This window comes from Hemisphaericaspora subhashii, assembly GCF_019202705.1.
Source record: "Hemisphaericaspora subhashii strain CBS 10753 chromosome Unknown scaffold137, whole genome shotgun sequence".
In the NCBI taxonomy this organism is placed as follows: domain Eukaryota; kingdom Fungi; phylum Ascomycota; class Pichiomycetes; order Serinales; family Debaryomycetaceae; genus Hemisphaericaspora; species Hemisphaericaspora subhashii.
Genome location: NW_026057431.1, coordinates 1 through 18,930, shown reverse-complemented (window position 1 = coordinate 18,930; position 18,930 = coordinate 1). Strand labels below are relative to the sequence as shown.

At 33.4% G+C, this 18,930-nt stretch overlaps 9 protein-coding genes across 9 annotated transcripts; 6 read left to right on the top strand and 3 right to left on the bottom strand. All coding sequences in view use genetic code 12, as the record gives it.

Annotated features, from left to right (window-relative positions):
* Positions 1-338: 338 nt before the first annotated feature.
* J8A68_005380 (uncharacterized protein) lies at positions 339-3,200 on the top strand (the record flags this gene model as incomplete). The annotated part of the gene is made up of 1 exon (XM_049409439.1): positions 339-3,200. The coding sequence occupies one exon, from the start codon at positions 339-341 to the stop codon at positions 3,198-3,200; it is 2,862 nt and encodes a 953-aa protein (XP_049261344.1).
* Positions 3,201-3,347: 147 nt separating this feature from the next.
* On the bottom strand, positions 3,348-4,316 carry J8A68_005379 (putative peptidylprolyl isomerase; the record flags this gene model as incomplete). The annotated part of the gene is made up of 1 exon (XM_049409438.1): positions 3,348-4,316. One exon carries the CDS (start codon positions 4,314-4,316, stop codon positions 3,348-3,350), a length of 969 nt encoding a protein of 322 aa, XP_049261343.1.
* A 680-nt stretch (positions 4,317-4,996) lies between these two features.
* On the top strand, positions 4,997-7,554 carry J8A68_005378 (uncharacterized protein; the record flags this gene model as incomplete). The annotated part of the gene is made up of 3 exons (XM_049409437.1): positions 4,997-5,331; positions 5,691-7,113; positions 7,435-7,554. 3 exons carry the CDS (start codon positions 4,997-4,999, stop codon positions 7,552-7,554), a joined length of 1,878 nt encoding a protein of 625 aa, XP_049261342.1.
* A 335-nt stretch (positions 7,555-7,889) lies between these two features.
* On the top strand, positions 7,890-8,372 carry J8A68_005377 (uncharacterized protein; the record flags this gene model as incomplete). The annotated part of the gene is made up of 1 exon (XM_049409436.1): positions 7,890-8,372. The coding sequence occupies one exon, from the start codon at positions 7,890-7,892 to the stop codon at positions 8,370-8,372; it is 483 nt and encodes a 160-aa protein (XP_049261341.1).
* Positions 8,373-9,134: 762 nt separating this feature from the next.
* On the top strand, positions 9,135-11,189 carry J8A68_005376 (uncharacterized protein; the record flags this gene model as incomplete). Its single annotated transcript, XM_049409435.1, has 1 exon — positions 9,135-11,189. One exon carries the CDS (start codon positions 9,135-9,137, stop codon positions 11,187-11,189), a length of 2,055 nt encoding a protein of 684 aa, XP_049261340.1.
* Positions 11,190-11,466: 277 nt separating this feature from the next.
* Positions 11,467-12,444, top strand: J8A68_005375 (uncharacterized protein; the record flags this gene model as incomplete). Its single annotated transcript, XM_049409434.1, has 1 exon — positions 11,467-12,444. The coding sequence occupies one exon, from the start codon at positions 11,467-11,469 to the stop codon at positions 12,442-12,444; it is 978 nt and encodes a 325-aa protein (XP_049261339.1).
* A 58-nt stretch (positions 12,445-12,502) lies between these two features.
* SLP2 (Slp2p) lies at positions 12,503-13,564 on the bottom strand (the record flags this gene model as incomplete). Its single annotated transcript, XM_049409433.1, has 1 exon — positions 12,503-13,564. One exon carries the CDS (start codon positions 13,562-13,564, stop codon positions 12,503-12,505), a length of 1,062 nt encoding a protein of 353 aa, XP_049261338.1.
* A 383-nt stretch (positions 13,565-13,947) lies between these two features.
* Positions 13,948-14,895, top strand: J8A68_005373 (exosome non-catalytic core subunit; the record flags this gene model as incomplete). Its single annotated transcript, XM_049409432.1, has 1 exon — positions 13,948-14,895. The coding sequence occupies one exon, from the start codon at positions 13,948-13,950 to the stop codon at positions 14,893-14,895; it is 948 nt and encodes a 315-aa protein (XP_049261337.1).
* Positions 14,896-15,370: 475 nt separating this feature from the next.
* Positions 15,371-16,762, bottom strand: MIT1 (mannosylinositol phosphorylceramide synthase catalytic subunit; the record flags this gene model as incomplete). The annotated part of the gene is made up of 1 exon (XM_049409431.1): positions 15,371-16,762. One exon carries the CDS (start codon positions 16,760-16,762, stop codon positions 15,371-15,373), a length of 1,392 nt encoding a protein of 463 aa, XP_049261336.1.
* Between the last annotated feature and the right edge of the window lie 2,168 nt (positions 16,763-18,930).

Sequence of the window (18,930 nt, the reverse complement as noted above, 5' to 3'; positions counted from 1 at the left end):
TAAATATATATATATATTGCCATCATTCCTGTCATTTGGTCACTGTCACGCAAATCTACCTGTCACTACTTAATCATTAGCATTCCAATTTAGAACCCCTTTTTTAAAATTTAAAGTGTTTTTTTTTTGGTTCCCTTTAAGTATTTGTATTTAAAATAAATTTTATTGGCATTTAATCGTTTTTTTTACAACCAAATCTTTACAACCAACAACTACTATTTAATACACCAATTATACTACTACTACTATTGCTATCAAGTTAACTTCATTCTCATATTTAAATGATTGAATTGCTATAGTCTTCCATCAATACATATAATAATAATATTACAAAGGCAATGCTATTAATTAATAGAAACAAAGACAACAACACTAAAGTAAACACCAACGCAACACCATTTCCTACCACTTGCAACGCAACATCACCAACTATGAAGAAGAAGGGTGCTATCACCCCCTTATCAGCAGGACCTTCCTCATCCCCAGAACATAAGAAACATAAGTTCAAAATACTGGGATTATTCAAGAAGAATAGGAACTATGAGGGTGCATCCTCATCATCATCATCTACCACTGCAATTCCAACATCTACCGAGAATATCATCGACGACATTAATTTAGATCACCACCACTTGACAATAATCCCAAGCATAGATGAACATCAAGAACAACCACAACAACAACAACTTACTTCTGCACAATCTGTAAATACTCATCGGAATAGTGTTGCCTCATCTATATATAGCAACCATCATAATAATCACAACCAATTACATCCCCTTTATCAACACAATCCCAGTCAATACACCACTCTTGTCAATGATCAAGAACGTTATACATCATTCACATCTGAATGCATTTCCTTACAAAATAGTGAAATGACTGCTACTTCAAACATTGAGGAAGATAGTATTGGAGAATCAAAACCACGTCCAAAGAAGAATCTTCGTAGTTTATTAAGACTTGGTTCATTCTCCGGTAATATCGAGTCAACTAATCCTCATCATCCTTACTCCATTGAGATTGTCAATGAATCATGTCATGAAGATGATGATGCTGAAGTTCCTAATCAAGATGACGATCTTACCTGTCTTTCCGACCTGGAATCAGACTTGAACTTTGATCCTAAAAGTGAAGAAACTCAAGTCGATTATAAATTTGGAGGTTATCATCCAGTATCAAAAGGTGAAGTATATTATTCCCAGAAATTCCCTAATCGTGAATATATAATCTTACGGAAATTAGGTTGGGGTCATTTCTCAACTGTTTGGTTGGCCAAATCAAGATTTAATTTTGAGTCCATAGATTCGACATCAACAACATTGGCTGATGTAGACACTCGAGAATATTATGTTGCCATGAAGTTTGTTAAATCAAATAGACATTATCTGGAAGCAGCTGAAGATGAGATTCGTATTATGAAAACTTTGTGTGATCCAATTGCTAATGCTGATCATTTACCTAATGGTTATCAATACTTTGACGGCAAAGATCCAACTCAACATCCTGGTTATAAACATATTATGAAATTATTGGATGATTTTCAAATTGAAGGTCCTCATGGAAATCATATTTGTATGGTATTTGAAATCTTGGGTGAGAATATTTTGAATTTAATTTATAAATATAAGAAATTCTATAGAAGTGTTCATGATGTAATTAAAGAAAAGAAAGAAGGAAGTGATGAAGAAGTCAATGCGGTTAATGATGGGAAGTTTATGAAATGGGATACCAAGGCCATCAAGAAGAATACCAAATCAATGTTGAGTTTACGTTTGAAGACAAAATCGAAATCCAAAAGCAACAGCACTGATATCTCATCATCCTCATCTCTTTCATCTACCATTGCTTCTCCTACTGAGATGATGAACATCCATACTGAAGACACCTATTCAACCACCAGCACTGCTATCACCAGTGATTCATGGCTAGAAGAATCAGTATCTAAACATCTTAGATCATTACCCCGGGAATCATTAGTATCACTCATGTCAAAGTCACAAAGATGTGGTGGTATTCCACTTTTGCATGTGCGTCAAATTATGCGTCAAATCTTATTGGCTATGGATTATATGCATCATTGTGGAGTTATTCATACCGATCTTAAACCAGAAAATATCTTACTTGAAATCAAGGATATTAATAAGATCATCAAGAGTATTGAAATGGAAAAATTATCCAAATTAAGATCTTCACTTCGGAAAACCGGGTCTTTCAAACAAACCACCACATCATCATCATCTTGTTCTGTCGGTATGAGAATGTCTACTTCAAGAAACTTATCTACTACTTCCAATCCATCCAGATCTTCATCAATGTGTTATTACAAACGTTCAAAGAATTCCGTTTGTGGGACAAATGATTGTCCAATCAGAAGTTCAAAACCATTTGGATTCGGGATTAGTTCGGAAGTATTTTTCAAGGATGTTAATTTCCAAGGAGGAAGGGGAGGAAGTAGTAGTAGTAGAAGAAGACGTTCTTCAACAACTTCAACATCAACCAGATCATCCACCTCTCCAGCTTCTAGAAGAAATAGTTCTCGAGATCTGGTTGACAACAATGGGGAAATTTCAATCAAGATTGCTGATTTGGGAAATGCAACATTCACCGATCATCATTTTACAAATCTGATCCAAACTCGCCAATACCGTTCCCCGGAAATATTATTAAGATATAAGAGTTGGGGTAGTTCTACTGATGTTTGGAGTATTGGATGTATTTTGTTTGAACTTATCACGGGTGATTTCTTGTTTGATCCTCATGAAGGTGGGAAATATTTCGAAAGAGATGAAGATCATTTAGCTCAAATTGTTGAATTAATTGGAGAATTCCCCAGTGATGAATATTTGGTTAAATGTAAAAATGTTACTAAATATTTCAAAATGAATAAACGAGGTGAGATTGGGTTTAGACATATAGATAAATTGAAATATTGGGGTTTACAAGATGTTTTAATTGAAAAGTATGGTTTTGAAGCTGATGACGTTGAAGTTAAATTGATTTCGGATTTTATTTTGAAATGTTTGAAATTTGATTTGAATGAAAGATATGATTGTAGAAGTTTATTATCTCATCCTTGGTTGAAATATAATCAAGATGAAGTTTATGATATGGATTTAGAAGCGTTGGAATCTGAAATGGCTAATTTGCCAAATTTGCATGATGACATTCCGGGATATACCTGTGAATGCAAAGTTTAGGTTTTTTTTATTTTTAATTCTTATAATTTTATGGTGATGGGAAAGAGAGCATTATTTTTTTAGTTCAGGTTGTGTTTATTTTATTTATTTTAACGGGCATTATTATTATCATTTTTAGGTCTCTATATTTATTATTATAGTTAGTCTTTATGTAATTATAAATTTATGATTCTTGAGACTTGAATAAGTAATTGATTCAGATTCCGAAAGGTCAAGATTAGAATCGTAGTCTGAATCAATAGTTGGATCTCTTGTAAGTTTTATTTTAGCCTTTGGAGTTGTTTGTTCCTCTTCATCATCTGAGGAGCCTACTTGGTCTGACGACTTCTGATGATCATCGTCGCCCAGTGATTCCTCCTTTTCTTCCTTGGTAGATGGATGTACTTGAGGGAAAGATTCATTGACAGTTCCTGTTTCGGCAACTGGCAGTTCATTCTTTGTCGCTACCGTCCTTCCTCTACCTCGTACATCATACTTTGACATCATCTTAAACCCGCCATCCTCATCTTCCTGACCACTCTCATCCTCTTCATCATAGTTCAAACTCACTTTTGCCTTCTTAATAACCCGTCCTCTGTCCTCCCGTATTTCCGGATTTCCTTCTTGTCTCTTTTCCATATCCAAGTCATCGAAAAATGGAATAACAATCTCTCCACTGACAACCAGAACCGGGAATAACGGATCCCCATTCTCATCAACCTCCACGTCAGCAATTTTACGAATAGTATACCAATCTTCACTCACAACACGACCGAAAGGCGTATATCCATGTTTAACCCCGTTCCATTCCGGGGTGTCAGATAGGAGAATCTGAAACCCATCCACTGAATTCTTGTTTTCATCTTGAGAATGTAGGGCAACGATCGTACCTCGTTTGAATTTGATTCTTGGGTGATATTCTTTAGATATGTCATATTTGGTAACTGAATTTATTAGTTCGATATAGTTGTTTCCATTATTGGGTGAGAATTGGAGGTTGGTGTAGTTGTGGTTAAGAATGTGGGACATGAATGCTCGAGTGGTGATAGGAAACTCTTTGGCGAAGAGTGAGATATTGATTGAGCCCTTGGTGGTTTGGATGAGTGCTTTGGCTGTTGGACTAGGTTCTAGAGACATTTGAAGGAGTGTTGGGTTTATTCTTAGGGTGGGTGGTACTGTAAAAGAGACTAATGGATTTTTGAGATGTTTTGCGATGACGTAAATAATAGTCGTACACAAACTTCGCAGTGGTTGAACTTTTATTTGGCGCCAACTTTTATCCCATTAGACAATACAAAATCAAATCGTATGTCTTCTGTAGTTATTATAAGTATCTTTCTATATAAGATTTATGGAAGTGGTTATTAATAAGCATGGGTGTGAAACAAGTATGATAGAATAAAAACCAGAGTCAAATCTGAGGTCTATTGAGCTGTACATAAGTAGATACTGGAAACACTCAATCTTAAAAAACAAATTAATTTATTAATTACATTCATTACTGTTTAATAATTTTTCCTTAGAGGAAATGTAAATTAAATTAATTTAGTCATAATATTTAGATATGTTACAGTTATTGAGAATTTTGTCTTATGAAAGAAACATTAGAACAGGTGACATGATTATTTGAAAATTATGAGTCAATTAAATTGGAAGTTTAATTGACGGTGCTCTTTAATGAAAAAGTATTTATACGTAAATATATCAATTAAAATATATTGTAAGTCTAAAATCAAAATTGCAATAACATTTTAATAATCAAATAGCCATCAATGGAATACTCAGAGATAATAGTATCAAAACTTTTACTACTTCCAATGGAAGTTCTAGAACTCACATTTAGTTATATCCCTACTAAGAGTTTGTTACATTATGGAGGTATAGAAATCATTTCAGATTTGGCTTCTAAAACATTAATGGAACGAAACGTAGAGGTTATTATTACATGGCCAACAAGTATTCAAATACACAATGATTGGGACACTGAAGCAGGTGGTGATGAAATAATGTTGAAACCGAGAACTCTTCATCTCCGTGAAGATCGCAATTCCTTAAAATTTACAACAGAATTTTTTGAAGAATGCATTGAGATCATGAACGGTTTTCCAAATTGGAAACCGAATTTGACTGTACATGGATCTGATTATCTAATGTATATCTATGGCAAAAAACCGAACTTCTTCAAACGGTTTAATAATTTGACGTTGCTTCAGACTAATCAAGATGATTTGACGGGAGTTCTCGCTGATTTCCCATATTCTATATACTGCATGGAAGTATATAAAGGCCTTCCAGTTAGTAAGTTACCCGAATCTATTCACGAGTTGAGAATAAAACCCGAGCTTGGTTTGAGAGAGTTAAGATTAGAGAATATCGAGAAATTGCAGGACATCGAATTATCGGAACTAGACTTCACATCTTCTATTGTTGAAGTGAATTGAAGTATTTACCAAGGGGATTAAAATTTTTGAATGTAACCTTGGCTTTAAATCGTTCTGCATTCAAACCTAGGCTTCCAACATCGTTAGAACGACTTTCTGTTGGATTTTCGAGCCCACAAGCCATTCATCGAAACAGAATTCTAACCAGATTTAATGTTTCTAAACTTGAAAACTTAACTAATTTGAAACTACTGGACTTCTGCCTGCCCACATTAAATGCTTTGAAGGCTCCAAAACAAATCAAAGTATTGGAAATCGAATCCCGGGAGTTAGTTTCATTGGATGGTATTCAAGAATACAAGCAACTTAAAGACCTAAAGCTAACAGTCTTTCATGTAGATGCTGAACAAATCTTGAATTGTCCATTGCCCAATTCCATAACAAGCCTATGTTTTGAATGGTTCTATCGATCATTCGAACCATTCAAAATTGCAACCGCCATCAGAAGACTTGAGACAGGACAAGGGATTAAGCCCATCCGATTACCTCCAAACTTACGAGTACTTCATGTTCATAGTGCCCAACTTTGTCCTCAAAACTGGATTTTTCCTACTTCATTACGAGTTCTTATATTAAACGTTCCCATAATACCTCCACATCTTCAACTTCCTCCAAATTTGATACTTCTTGATATACATGGATACCTGACAACTAGTCTCCCCGATCCGTTACCCAAACCGCTTGTGAGAATCCGTACCTCGTTGCTACCCGCAAATAATGATTCGCTACTGAAGTTAGCTAATTTGACTCATGTTGACTTTGATTTCGAAAAGCAACCAATAGCTTCATTTGACTGGAAGTTACCGAAAAACTTGAGAAGATTGATTTTAAAATATGATCGGCTAAGATCTTTGAAAACAGATGTACCAAATCTAAGAGTAGTTGATTTGACCTTAAATTCTTTGTCAATGTTTGAAGAGCTTCAATTGCCTGACTCCGTTTTGAAATTGAAATTAATTTTTTGTTGGAGAACTAGGAATCGATATTCGTTAGAATTTCTGATTACAGATCGTCATAAGTTTCCAAAGAATTTACGACATCTTGAACTTCCGGATGGAATTGTGGATACACTAACATTAATCAATTTGAATTTGAAAACCTTCCATGATTTACAATTTATTAACCTATCCGGGAACAAAATCACGGAAATTAATTGTGGCACATTTCCAAGTTCCACCAAGACGCTAATTCTTCTGGCTAATGAGTTGAAAAGGGTTCACGCCAATGTATTCAAGGAGCTACCAAACTTAAAATGTCTTGAGTTGGAGCAGAATAAATTAGGTAAAAACTCTCAATTCCGCCAACGAATTGAGTTTCCTGACTCTTTGGAATCCTTAGATTTATCACAAAATTATTTGAGAAATTTTGATGATTTAATATTTCCTCCAAATCCAAGACTTAAATGGATACAATTGTCCCACAACCAATTTCAAACAAATGAAGAAGAAATTCGAAACACATTGAAACAAAAATTAAAGGGTGCTGTTATATATGTATACTAGGAAAAGTGGAACCCAATATCTCGAATTCTAATTTATGACCTGGAGACCCATAGTAGTTTATGTTCTTCTTCTTTCAAAGGGTGTGAAGAAATAGTTAGTTCTGCCTCGTGATCATACCTGACGCAAAAGAGATGGTCCTTATTTCTTCATATAGAATAAATATCAATAGATTAGAAACTTGTCGTAGCACACATGAGCTGGGGCTAATTGCTTCTGCTTATGATCATGCGTGACATGTAAGCCTTCAATGATATGATTAAATAGACCTGCACCGGGATTAATAGCGTTGTAGCCTCGTCCTTGCCGTCTCAGGTTGACTCTCACGGTCCACCTACCCCTGCCAGTGGCCTTGGGGCTACTGTGGCTGACATCTACGCCATTAAAACCCCTCGTTCGCCATTCAAATCGCCCAGTATCTTAGAAGATCACTAAAGTATCTATACCTGTTAGATAATACTATACTAGTTAAATAAGTGGTTTAAGCAAGAAGATGTCCGGGTAACCCAAAGAAAAAATTACCCAATGAATGATTGAGAAATTTTGATTTTTCATAACTATTTTTTTTTTTCAGTATGAGCTTAAATAAGTAGAGTATCAAGCAACAATAGTAGTAATAGTTACAATTACCATACAAGGATAGCTATAATTGATATTACCCATCAAGTGTCAACATATAAAACACCACAAACCAATCAATAACCCAATTTTCATTTTGCATTTAAATTTTCACTAATCACACATATTAAAACACATATAATTAAACAATCATGTTGAGAATAACTTCAAAGGCGATCACTAAACCAATTGTATACACCACTTCCGTGCGTTTCAACTATACTGTTGCCAACAGTGTATCCAGACCAGAAGGTAAACAATTAAACAAGAAGGATTTACAAGAAAATGCATTTGCCAGACAAGCACCAAATAGAGATGTAACTTGGTCTCCTAATCAAGAATCAAGAATTGATGTAATTAGTAAATATCCATATAGATTTGTTCAACATGATTTAGAACAACAACCTAGACCATATGCTGCTATTGATTTGATTGCAAAAGAACCAGTTAGATATTTATCTCATCATGATGGAAATATCGCTGTTTGTGATGGAAATAAAGGTAGTACTTTACAAGGTCATCCAAAAGTATTTATTAATTTAGATCAACCAAAGCCTGCTACTTGTGGTTATTGTGGGTTGAGATATGCAAAGGAAGAATTCAAGGAACTTATTGAAGGTAAAGAAAACGCATAAGTGAGTGAGAGTGAATGCGAGAGAGAGCAGCAGCAGCAGCAGCAGCGGCAACAGCAACAGGAGGAGGTGGCGGTGGTGGAGGAGGAGGAGGAGGAGGAGGTGTGATGATGATGATGACTTGTCCCTTGACATGAATCACAATGTATATTTATCTATTTTATATTTTTCAATTTTTTTTTACATTATTATTATTTAATACACATAAACATAACGATGGGTTTTTGGAAGTTTCATTAAATGTGGGAGAAGGATATGAAGTAGGAGCTTGTTTTTATTGATTCTAGTTAGCTATGAGAGGCGTTCTGAGGAATTCATTAGACAGCGTTCATAATATACTTCTTTTCTAAAAATAATGGAAGTTCCAATGAGTAATTTAATAATCAGCATCTCCTTTCTGAAAATTTCTAGACCCACATCCCTCATTTGCTAATTAAAGTTCAAATAGCGATTATCGGAATTTGTGTTTCAAGGAATCTTGAATTGACCCGCCCATCAAGTAAATTCATGCAACTTGAATATAACAGAGAAGTTCTAGTACTTTCTTTTATTAGCCCCGGATAAATTTAAGGTTTTTATTATTATCTGTCAAAAACTTCTTTCCGCTCCCCCTCCGCTGCCCCCCCACCAAATAAAGAATTCTATTTTTTTTATCACTTCCTTCTTTTTTTCATTCATTTATCATAATCTTTCTTTCTTCTCTTCTTCTTTCTTCTTCTTGTTACTTCTTCTTCTTCCTCCTTCCCACAGACTATGCTTACCACAATGCTTAAAACTGATAGGAAAGGTTCAGGTACATTCACCACCACAATTCTACCCCAACAACAGAAACCCCAACACTCTCCATCACCACCACCCCCATTAGATCACAGCCAAGACACTTCTTCTGCTTCCCCCGGACAAAAACCTACATTTTCCGATCTAGTCCGAGGAGTCGGCTCCGGACTTTGGTATTCTGGTAGACATTTATTAAATTCCTATGTGATTATACCTGGGGGGATATTGACATTATTGGTGATCTTATATGGATTGGATAAATTATTAGTCAATGTATTTAAAGTGACGTTTCCATGTAGTGTATTGGGATTATTAATAAATTTGGTATTTTTATGTGGATTAAGTATATTTGCCAATATGAATGAAGGTAAGAATGAAAGTAAATTAAAGAAACGAATTAGACTGGGAGCTGGTTGGATCTTGACGAATTATTTGACTTTGATTAAACCTTCTATGAATTTTACCTTGAAATGGATTAATGTATTTTTTATACCTTCATTTATCGTGTTGCCTTTGAGTGCTCCAATTACATTTATAGAATGTTTAAAGATTGCTGGAGTTTTTGTATTTGGATTGATTTTATTGATTATTGCTGATGTTTGGTTTATTAGATTACTTCGGTTTGGATTTGGGAAAGTTGGGTATGTGGTTGAAGAAAAGGAAGATGAGAATGAGAATGAAGATGAAGAGATTGATAGTATGAGAGCTAATATTCTGGACACAGAAACTTTGGATAATACATCGATGTTTTCAACAATAATGAGGGATGATATAACTACTATTGATGTTTCTAATCTTCGTTCAGTCAAGACTGAACCTACTAAGAAAACCAGTAATGTTATTGTGAATGATAATCCATATGTTTCGAAACCGATATTTAAATCAATGACTATTACGAATTCAGTTGATGTTCCTCCCCCATTATATCATAGACCATATCATGTTGATTCTGGTATTCAATTCCATGGAGCATATTCTTCTTCTCCCATGATTGCTAATCAATCATCTGAAGAATCTTCAATTGCAATCAAATCGAATGAAGTTGTTACCCATACAGAATCAGAAGAAGATGATTATGAAGATGAAGATGAAAAACAACAACAACGAGACCACCACAACCAAACAATGACTAATCATTCCAAAAGAATTACTGTTTTTGTAACAAAATATATTGATTGGATTTTTTATATTTTAGTATTTATTATTTCATTACCATTTTATTACATCCCATCAATTCATAATCATTTAGCTTATCATCTCGGAATAACCATAATCTCCTACTATATCGCCCTAATCATCCCCCAAAAATACCCCATCACCAAGAAATTCGCTCATCCAATCCTAATCCTGACCACCCTAATTTTATTCATTTGTTTCATTGGATCCCTAATCTATTATCATGGACAACCACGAGGATTCTTGATTGATTTAAGATATTACAAAACCGGAAGAACATATCTAACTCTCTTTGATAAAGAATATCGATCCATCTGGCCCGGGTTTGGTGATGTATTATGTTCGTTAATGGATGTATCTATCGTTTCATTATCCTTACCGATGTTTACCCATCGTCGTGATTTTATCAAGAATTTCTGGTTTTTGATGCCAACTTTGCTCATATCAGTTGCTTTAACATTTTTTTTATATCCGATTACTTGTCATGCTATTGGGATTGAAGCACAACGGTCGATTGGATTCATTGGAAGATCAGTCACGTTGGCATTAGGTACGCCCTTGATTCAATCTTTAGGTGGGTCGGTCTCATTGATGGCGGTTTCAACTGTCTTATCGGGGATTGTTGGGGTTTTGATCAATGAACCGGTATTTAGATTGTTGAGAGTTGATAAGAATGATTATGTGACAAGGGGGGTTACATTGGGGATTAATTCTGGGGCAATTGGGACGGCATATTTGTTGAATGTTGATCCTAGGGCTGCTAGTATTAGTTCGTTGAGTTTTGGTGTGTTTGGGACAATTATGGTTATTATGGCTTCTATTGTTGGTGTTAGAGAATTGATTAGAAGTTGGGTAGGATTGGGTTGAATTGAAAGTTGCAGCCAATTGAATTAATTTTGCAGTCAAACAAAAAAAAGTAAGACGCGTATTTTTTATTTATTTATTTTATTTATTTTTTATTTTGAAAAATTTAAATTTAAATTTTTTATTTTATTTCTTTTATGGTTTAAATAGAAAAAGACACATATTTATTTATTTACTTATACCTTTTATTTTATTTTAATATACGATAAAAGGATAATCAGACAGTCAGACAGTCAGACAGACAGAGATACACAGACAGAGGAATATGACAGACAATAATATGTATATAGATAAAGATAGTAAAGTAATCCTTCTACCAACCATATCTAACAACAACCAATCAGAATTCAAGATTGTTCAATTACCAACATCAAATAATTTACAACAATTAAAATCATATCTAATTAATCAATCTACAATCTATGAACTCAATGAAATAAAAGGACAAGAATCAAATAAAATAAAACTTAAAACCGGAGATGCTGTTAAATCATTCATAATCGAATCACCATCCAATGATAATGATGGGGCAATTATTCAATCTAGTAAAATGATAATCTCATCAAAATTCAATATTATTTATTTATTAATCTCAATCATATATTCTTCTTGGAAAGGAGAATCATCAAATTTCATCACGATTGATGATTTGATGGATAGATTATCTTGGGCTCATGAATTACCAATAGAAATATTCAATCAGGCCATACCGATGATTTGTGATGATATTATTGAAGGTGGAGAAGTATTTTATAAATTTTCAAAAGTGAAAGCATTTGAGTTTGTTAATGATCATATTGTAAAACTTAAGGAATATTATTTTGCTGGTAGTGCGAATAATGAGAATACAATAATTGGAAAGATAAAGGGGGAATTAAGTGATCCAACTATTGCCGGTGCAACAGTGAAAGATGATGGAGGAAAGGGTGTTAGAGTATTGGAAGCATTGACATTATCATATGCTATTGATTATATTTGTGATTCATATATTGAAAATCTGATAAAATTTAAACAAGAACTTATAGATCATTTCAAATATGATTTCAATGAAATGAATGAATATTTAGATCAATTAAAACAAAAGAAGAAGGATATTGCCATTGTAGAATCTAATATGAATGAACTTATAACAACTTCGGTTAAAAATAATAAAAAGAAGAATGAAACTACCAAGAAAGTCACCAAAACTAAAAAGAAAGAAGTCAAGAAAGTTGCAGTTGGGAAAGGTGCTCTTGATGGATTCTTTAAAAGAACATAAATAATAAAGTAAACATATATTTTTATACAAGATAATAAAATGATAGAAGGTAATGTTCCTACTTCTTATTGACTTGGCTATTATTGGCTTGGTTTAAGTTATTATAAATAGATAATCCTTGAGCCATAAAACTACTTATATCACCAACATTTGAAGGAATAACCACAGTATTTGATTCTTTAGCCAATTTCCCAAATTCTTTAATATATTCTTGAGCAACTTGTAAACTAACCGCCAGATCACCACCTGGAGTCTCTTTAATAGCAACAGCAATACGTTTTAATCCTTCAGCAGTAGCCTCTGCTTTCAATTTAATCGACTCAGCTTCCCCCATGGCTTGATTGATTTGTTCTTGTTTATTAGCTTCTGAAGCCAAAATAATCCCTTGTTTCTCCCCCTCACTGATATTAATCTTTGATTGTCTTTGACCTTCCGATTCCAAAATCTCGGCTCTTTTAGATCTTTCAGCACTGACTTGTCTATGCATAGCATCTAATACATTCTGAGGAGGATGAATATCTCTAATTTCATATCTTAAACATTCAACTCCCCAATTATCTCTAGCAGCCCCATTAATCACATGATTAATATTATTATTCAATTGTTGACGTTCCTTCAAAACATGATCCAAAGTCATACTACCAATTTCTGATCTCATGGTAGTTTGAGCTAATTGACTAATAGCAAATTTAAAATCTTCAACTCCATAACTGGCCTTATATGGATCAATTACTTTTACATACAAAATACCATCAAGTTCAAGACTAACATTATCGGAAGTAATTGCATTTTGCGATGGAATTTCAATAGCAGCTTCCTTAAGGGATTGGACATAGGTTATTTTATCCAAGAATGGAATAAGGATGGCTAATCCTGGAGGTAAGACACGATGGAATTTACCCATTCGTTCAACGATCCATGCTTGTTGTTGAGGGACGAAGCGGACTATGGTGTTGGCTGGGAGGGATTGACGTTGGAAGAAGTTGAGGGATGGTGTGTTGGGTCTTGCCCCGGGGAAACCTACACCATTGGTGAATCCTCGAGTGAGGAATGGTGTGATTGACTTTGTTGATGCTGCTGATGACTTGACTAATTGTTTGGTTACTATTCTTGATAGCATTGCAGTGGGGGTTCTAGTAATGATATTCTTATGTTAAAATATATAATTGGTTCGTCTTTTTTCAACAAGTGTAAGAGTGAGTGCAGTGAATATGATGAAAAATTAAGAATTTTTTTGCCTTCCAATCTTTAATTGTTTAATTGAAACAATCAAATTAAAGAAAATCTTTTTTCTGCTGCTCTTTTATTAAATAGGTTCATCCCATCTCTCATACACATCATCATCTCTCTCTTTCTCAATTAATTTTTCACAATCAAATTAAACCTCATCTCTCTCTCTTACTGATACTCTATTACTACCACCACTCCCTTGGTATCTATATATCCAAGCTTTGCTAAATAGAAACACACCAATTGTACATATATAACAACCAAACCTAACCAATGTCACGAAAAATAGAAATATCAACCAATCAAACATCATACATCCACCACACCCTCCTCTCCGGTCTTCGACTCACAAATCGTCCGCATGATTCCATTCGAGACATCGAAATTAACCTATCAACCACAGAATACGGATATGTAGAAATAAATTGGGGCTTAACCAAACTTGCCGTCCGTGTTAGTGCAAAAATCGTCCAACCATATGAAGATAGACCATTTGAAGGAATATTCACCATCAATAATGAAATCAACCCCTTAATATCCGGTGGAGCAGGTGGTGGTTCTGCTAGTAGTTCTGCCAGAAATGATGAGATTATGGTGAATCGTATTATCGAAAAAGCTATCCGAAGATCAAATTCTCTTGATTTAGAAAGTTTATGTATAATTGCTGGAGAAAAAGTTTGGGAAATTATGGTTGATTTGAATTTTTTGAATTATGATGGGAATTTAATTGATGTTGGATGTTTTGGAGTGATGCTTGCTTTACATCATTTCAAAAAACCGGATGTATCGATTATGAATGGGGGTGAGAGGGTGATTGTCCATTCTGTTGATGAAAGAATGCCGGTTTCTTTATCGATTTTACATATTCCGATTTGTTTAACTTGGTCATTTTATAATGTCCATCAAGATAAAGAACTGAATATTAAGGGGGGTGATGATGATGAAGCAGGGGAGGTTTGTTTATTGGATGCTGATTTATTGGAAGAATTGAATAGAGATGGTAGTCTTGTGATTACTTTGAATAAAAATCGAGAATTAATTCAATTAAGTAAAAATGGTGGGATTGCAATTAATGCTGAACAATTATTAGAACTTTCATTTAAATCAATGAAAATTGTTGATGAATTATCAGAATTAATTAAATCAAAGATCAAGGAACATGAGGAATTAAGATATAAACTTGAGAATTTTAAATTACTTGAAGCAAGTGCTGATAGATAGATAGAGATAGCTTATTCTTTTGCATGTATTAATAACAAATACCCTTCTTATAGGCCGTCTCCTAAATCAGCCAATATAAATGCTCTGCTTGTACTATACATTTTCCTAGTTATACTCCCACGAAAACCTGGGGGGGATTTACTACTACACTACCATTCTGAGCCTTGTTTAACTAAAGAATAGAAACTTCACTTTAAATATTAAAAACGATTATATTAATTAAATTAAATACTATTAAATTATATGTTGTTGTGTAAATATGTATACTGTACAATGCAAAAAACATGATTTCATTACATCCATAATCCTTCTCCTTCTTCATTATCTCTTCTCCTCTCAAGTAGGTCATTGCCATAGGCAAACGACATTTATCTGCCTTTGGCAGATTAATTTCAGCTGCCATGCTGCAGCATCTAGGGCTGAAGCAAGCCATTATTTACATAAATCCGCCTCTTGGCGGATTACTGCTGCGCAGCTATACTATATGGTCATTCTTTCTCATGACATAAATCTCCGCCTCATCATCTCCACTAGAACTTCCACTTCCATTCACGCTAACCAATGTGTCCACCGATGAATTTCTGCCATTATTCGCATCATTTATTATTATTTGTTCAGGAGATGGGTTAGCAACAGGTGCTGTAGTCCCGATTGGGCTCGGTATTGTTGAATTGTCAACTATTGTTGTATCATCATCTGCTATTTTTTCTAAGATGTTGAATTCAATTGGAAGATTTGAATCTTTTCTTGATCTTCTCTTGACTGATTTATTATAGTTTAAAAGATTTAAAATCTTGTTTTTCTTCTTTGGAGGTTGTTGTTGGGATTCTTCATCACCTGGAAGTTGAGTATAACTCTTCGATGATGAACTCAGGGAGAAATATGACATGATGAAATTATATGCCTGATCAAGTTTAATTAATCTTGTAAATTGAACAAAAATATTAGTAATCTTATTAAGTAACTTCTTAAAACTTGAAGAAGTTACCCAAAGATAAAACAAATATTCAATCAAAAAAACCACCGCCGCAATTAAAAACCCTCCAATAACTGCCAATACCAAATGATTAGCTAATCCTTTTACAAACTTAGCATCATGCATATGCCAAGATGACCCGGGAGCAATTGAAAAAAACGAATATTTATTACCCTTATAATCCTCTGGCATTAAGATTCTAACTTTCCCAGCCTCAGGTACACCCCATCTCTTATATTGTTTCCACATTACCGATAAAAACAAAGGTCCAGTTGAAAACATAATGGTTATATAAGGAACCAACCAATTCCGTTGATATTTTTGTAAATCTTCAATCACTTTTTTAAAAAATGGATGAGATGGAACGGCACCCATAACATCATTAGAAATCCCCGTTGGTAATGTCTTACGTACAAATGCTGGTACGGTCAACAAAGCATCTAATTTCCGTTGACACCCATCATCGAGATCAATATAAATCCCACCATGATGATCCAAGACGAAATATCTTATAGCATCTGCTCGTTGGATAGGATAGGGGTAAGAATCCCATGTTTTAAGAAACCAAGGATAATGTTCCTGAATGAATTTTCGGGCAGTATCATCTGTCCATAACATATATTGATAATCTTGTTTATGTAAATCAATACATGCTTGTTGACCAGCTTTCCAAATTTCTGGAATATCATTGGTTTTATAAGTTTGATGAATGATTTTAGGAATAAGTTGTGGTTTATCTATTATATCATTTACTGGGTTTAATTCTACTTCTAATAAAGCATCACTAAATGAATCATCATAAAGAAGAGTAATTAAATCAAATGATAAATACGCTAGATATAATATAAGAATTATATGAGCCCATATAATATACTTTAGTTCTTTTCTCATTTCCTTTAGCTTTTGCTTCTGTTAGTTCTTTTACTCTTTAAACTGGTAAATACTTGTTGTTGTTGTTGTTGCTTATTGGTAGTTAGTTGTTGATAGTTTGTTGTTGTTATAATAATAGCAAAAACTAAAATGTCTGTTGTCTGGGGTAGTAAATAAAGTGAATGTCTGTCTGAATGGGTTTTATTTATAAAGGAAAAATGAAATTCTAAAGAGTGTGTTTTTTTAGAGTTTTATAATTACAGGATGGAATTGATGATTGTAGTTAGTTAGGGTGTAAAGTAAGTAAGGGAAGGGAAAAAAAAAAGGGGAAAATCTAAAAAAAAAATCTCTTATTTTTACACAACCCAGACAGAAAAAAGAAGTCTCAAAAATGAAATTTAAATTATGAAATGTCTGACTGTCTGGAAGGGCTTATATTTACACTTCTTTCTATTTTACTAGACTTATGACTATGCGGTATTTGTATTTGTATTTGTATTTGTAGCAATAGATGTGTTTTCTGCAACATGGTAATCCTTATAGATAGGATCTAATAGATAGAATATGTTGGTCAAGATGTGAATTAATTTTGCTGTGTTTTTTTTATGTTGTATAAATTATCACCGTTATTTATTATTATTATTTACGGTTCTATTACCCATACAATAAGACACGACATTTTTTGTTGCTCAAAATTTATAAACTTTATATATCACGCGTATATTTTCTTACTTAGTGAATCATTTTTTTTTGCAATTGGTGGATTATTTTTACCAAGGCTATGTTTTACAAGATCATAAGTTTTTTCTTTCTTACCAGGCTATGTACTTCAAAGCAACACATTGTTGTCTTTCTATCTCTCTTTTTAAACAATCAGAATTATCACAGGCTAAGGGTCGTCATCATTACTATAACATTGACGGTCATACTCTTAATGGTAAGTCATACGATTAAATTCAATTGCTTTCACACGTTTTTGTCCCACGGATCAATAAAAGTGGATGCCGGACAAAAGTTTGTTAGTTACCGAGAGACGAAAAATAAATAAAGTTCAAAAGGGAATAGGGGAATTTACAGATTATTCAGCCACTTTTTACAGGTTATGTAAATTACATGTATGATGACGTAATTAATTTATGAATCTTTCTATTTGACAGATTTTTTAATTAAAACTTACAAGACATACACATACACAGTAACCCATTTACTCCCACACACAAACTTACACATTTCCTATAACCATGTGATTTTAAAGAATCCTTTAAGTAACAACAGAAACTTTGTAAATTTATCCTCTCGTCTTATATTACAGTGTACTCATACCTAAGACTCTATTGTTTCAATTAATAGACTAATTTTTTTTTTTTACTAATTAAAAGAGGATCGCAACTCCTAATTAAAAAATAAAAATGATTGCTAAATTTATTATTTTTTTTTCCTTGTCTCTATTTTTATCTTTTTTTTGCAGCAACTTGAATGAGTAAGCGAGGACATTGATGAAAATAAATGCTTCTCTGCCGCCAAATAAATTCGATAATGTAACCTGAGAGCGTTGATTGTTAAGTATGAACACTTTTGTATGACACATCAGGAAAAACTTCCTCTCGACGTAAAGAATAATATATATTGGTGCCAGCTGTGCGCCAGTTAATAACATAAAATGATGAAATATGCCACAGTCACTTTTGAAGATTTTCCGAATCCCTAGACCGATTATTATAGAATATACAGACTGTTTCTTGTGTATAGAATAAATATCAGGATGCAAGAGAGGATTTTTAGATTTTATCAATTTGATGTAAAATCCACTCCAGATTTCTACAAAAAATTGAACCAATCACATCGGTCAACACCATCTAATTATTTCTAATTATATCTGTAGTATATCTCTTAGTAAAGTCTTAGATTGTAATGCAATGGAGTATTTTTGTAAATGTCTTTTAATATAGAGTAAGTAACAAGAGAATCTACAAAAGCATAACTTTTTTTAAAAAATAATACATTCATATATATAGTACAATAAACACATATCAAACATAACTAACATATATACAAACATAAACCGAAACTAATATTAATAAGATATTAACATTGTAATAAAACATCATATATCACATATGATATATTAACCAAGAAGAAAGTCAAAATGAAAAAAACATAGGGGGGATCCAAGCCAACTAGTGAATATA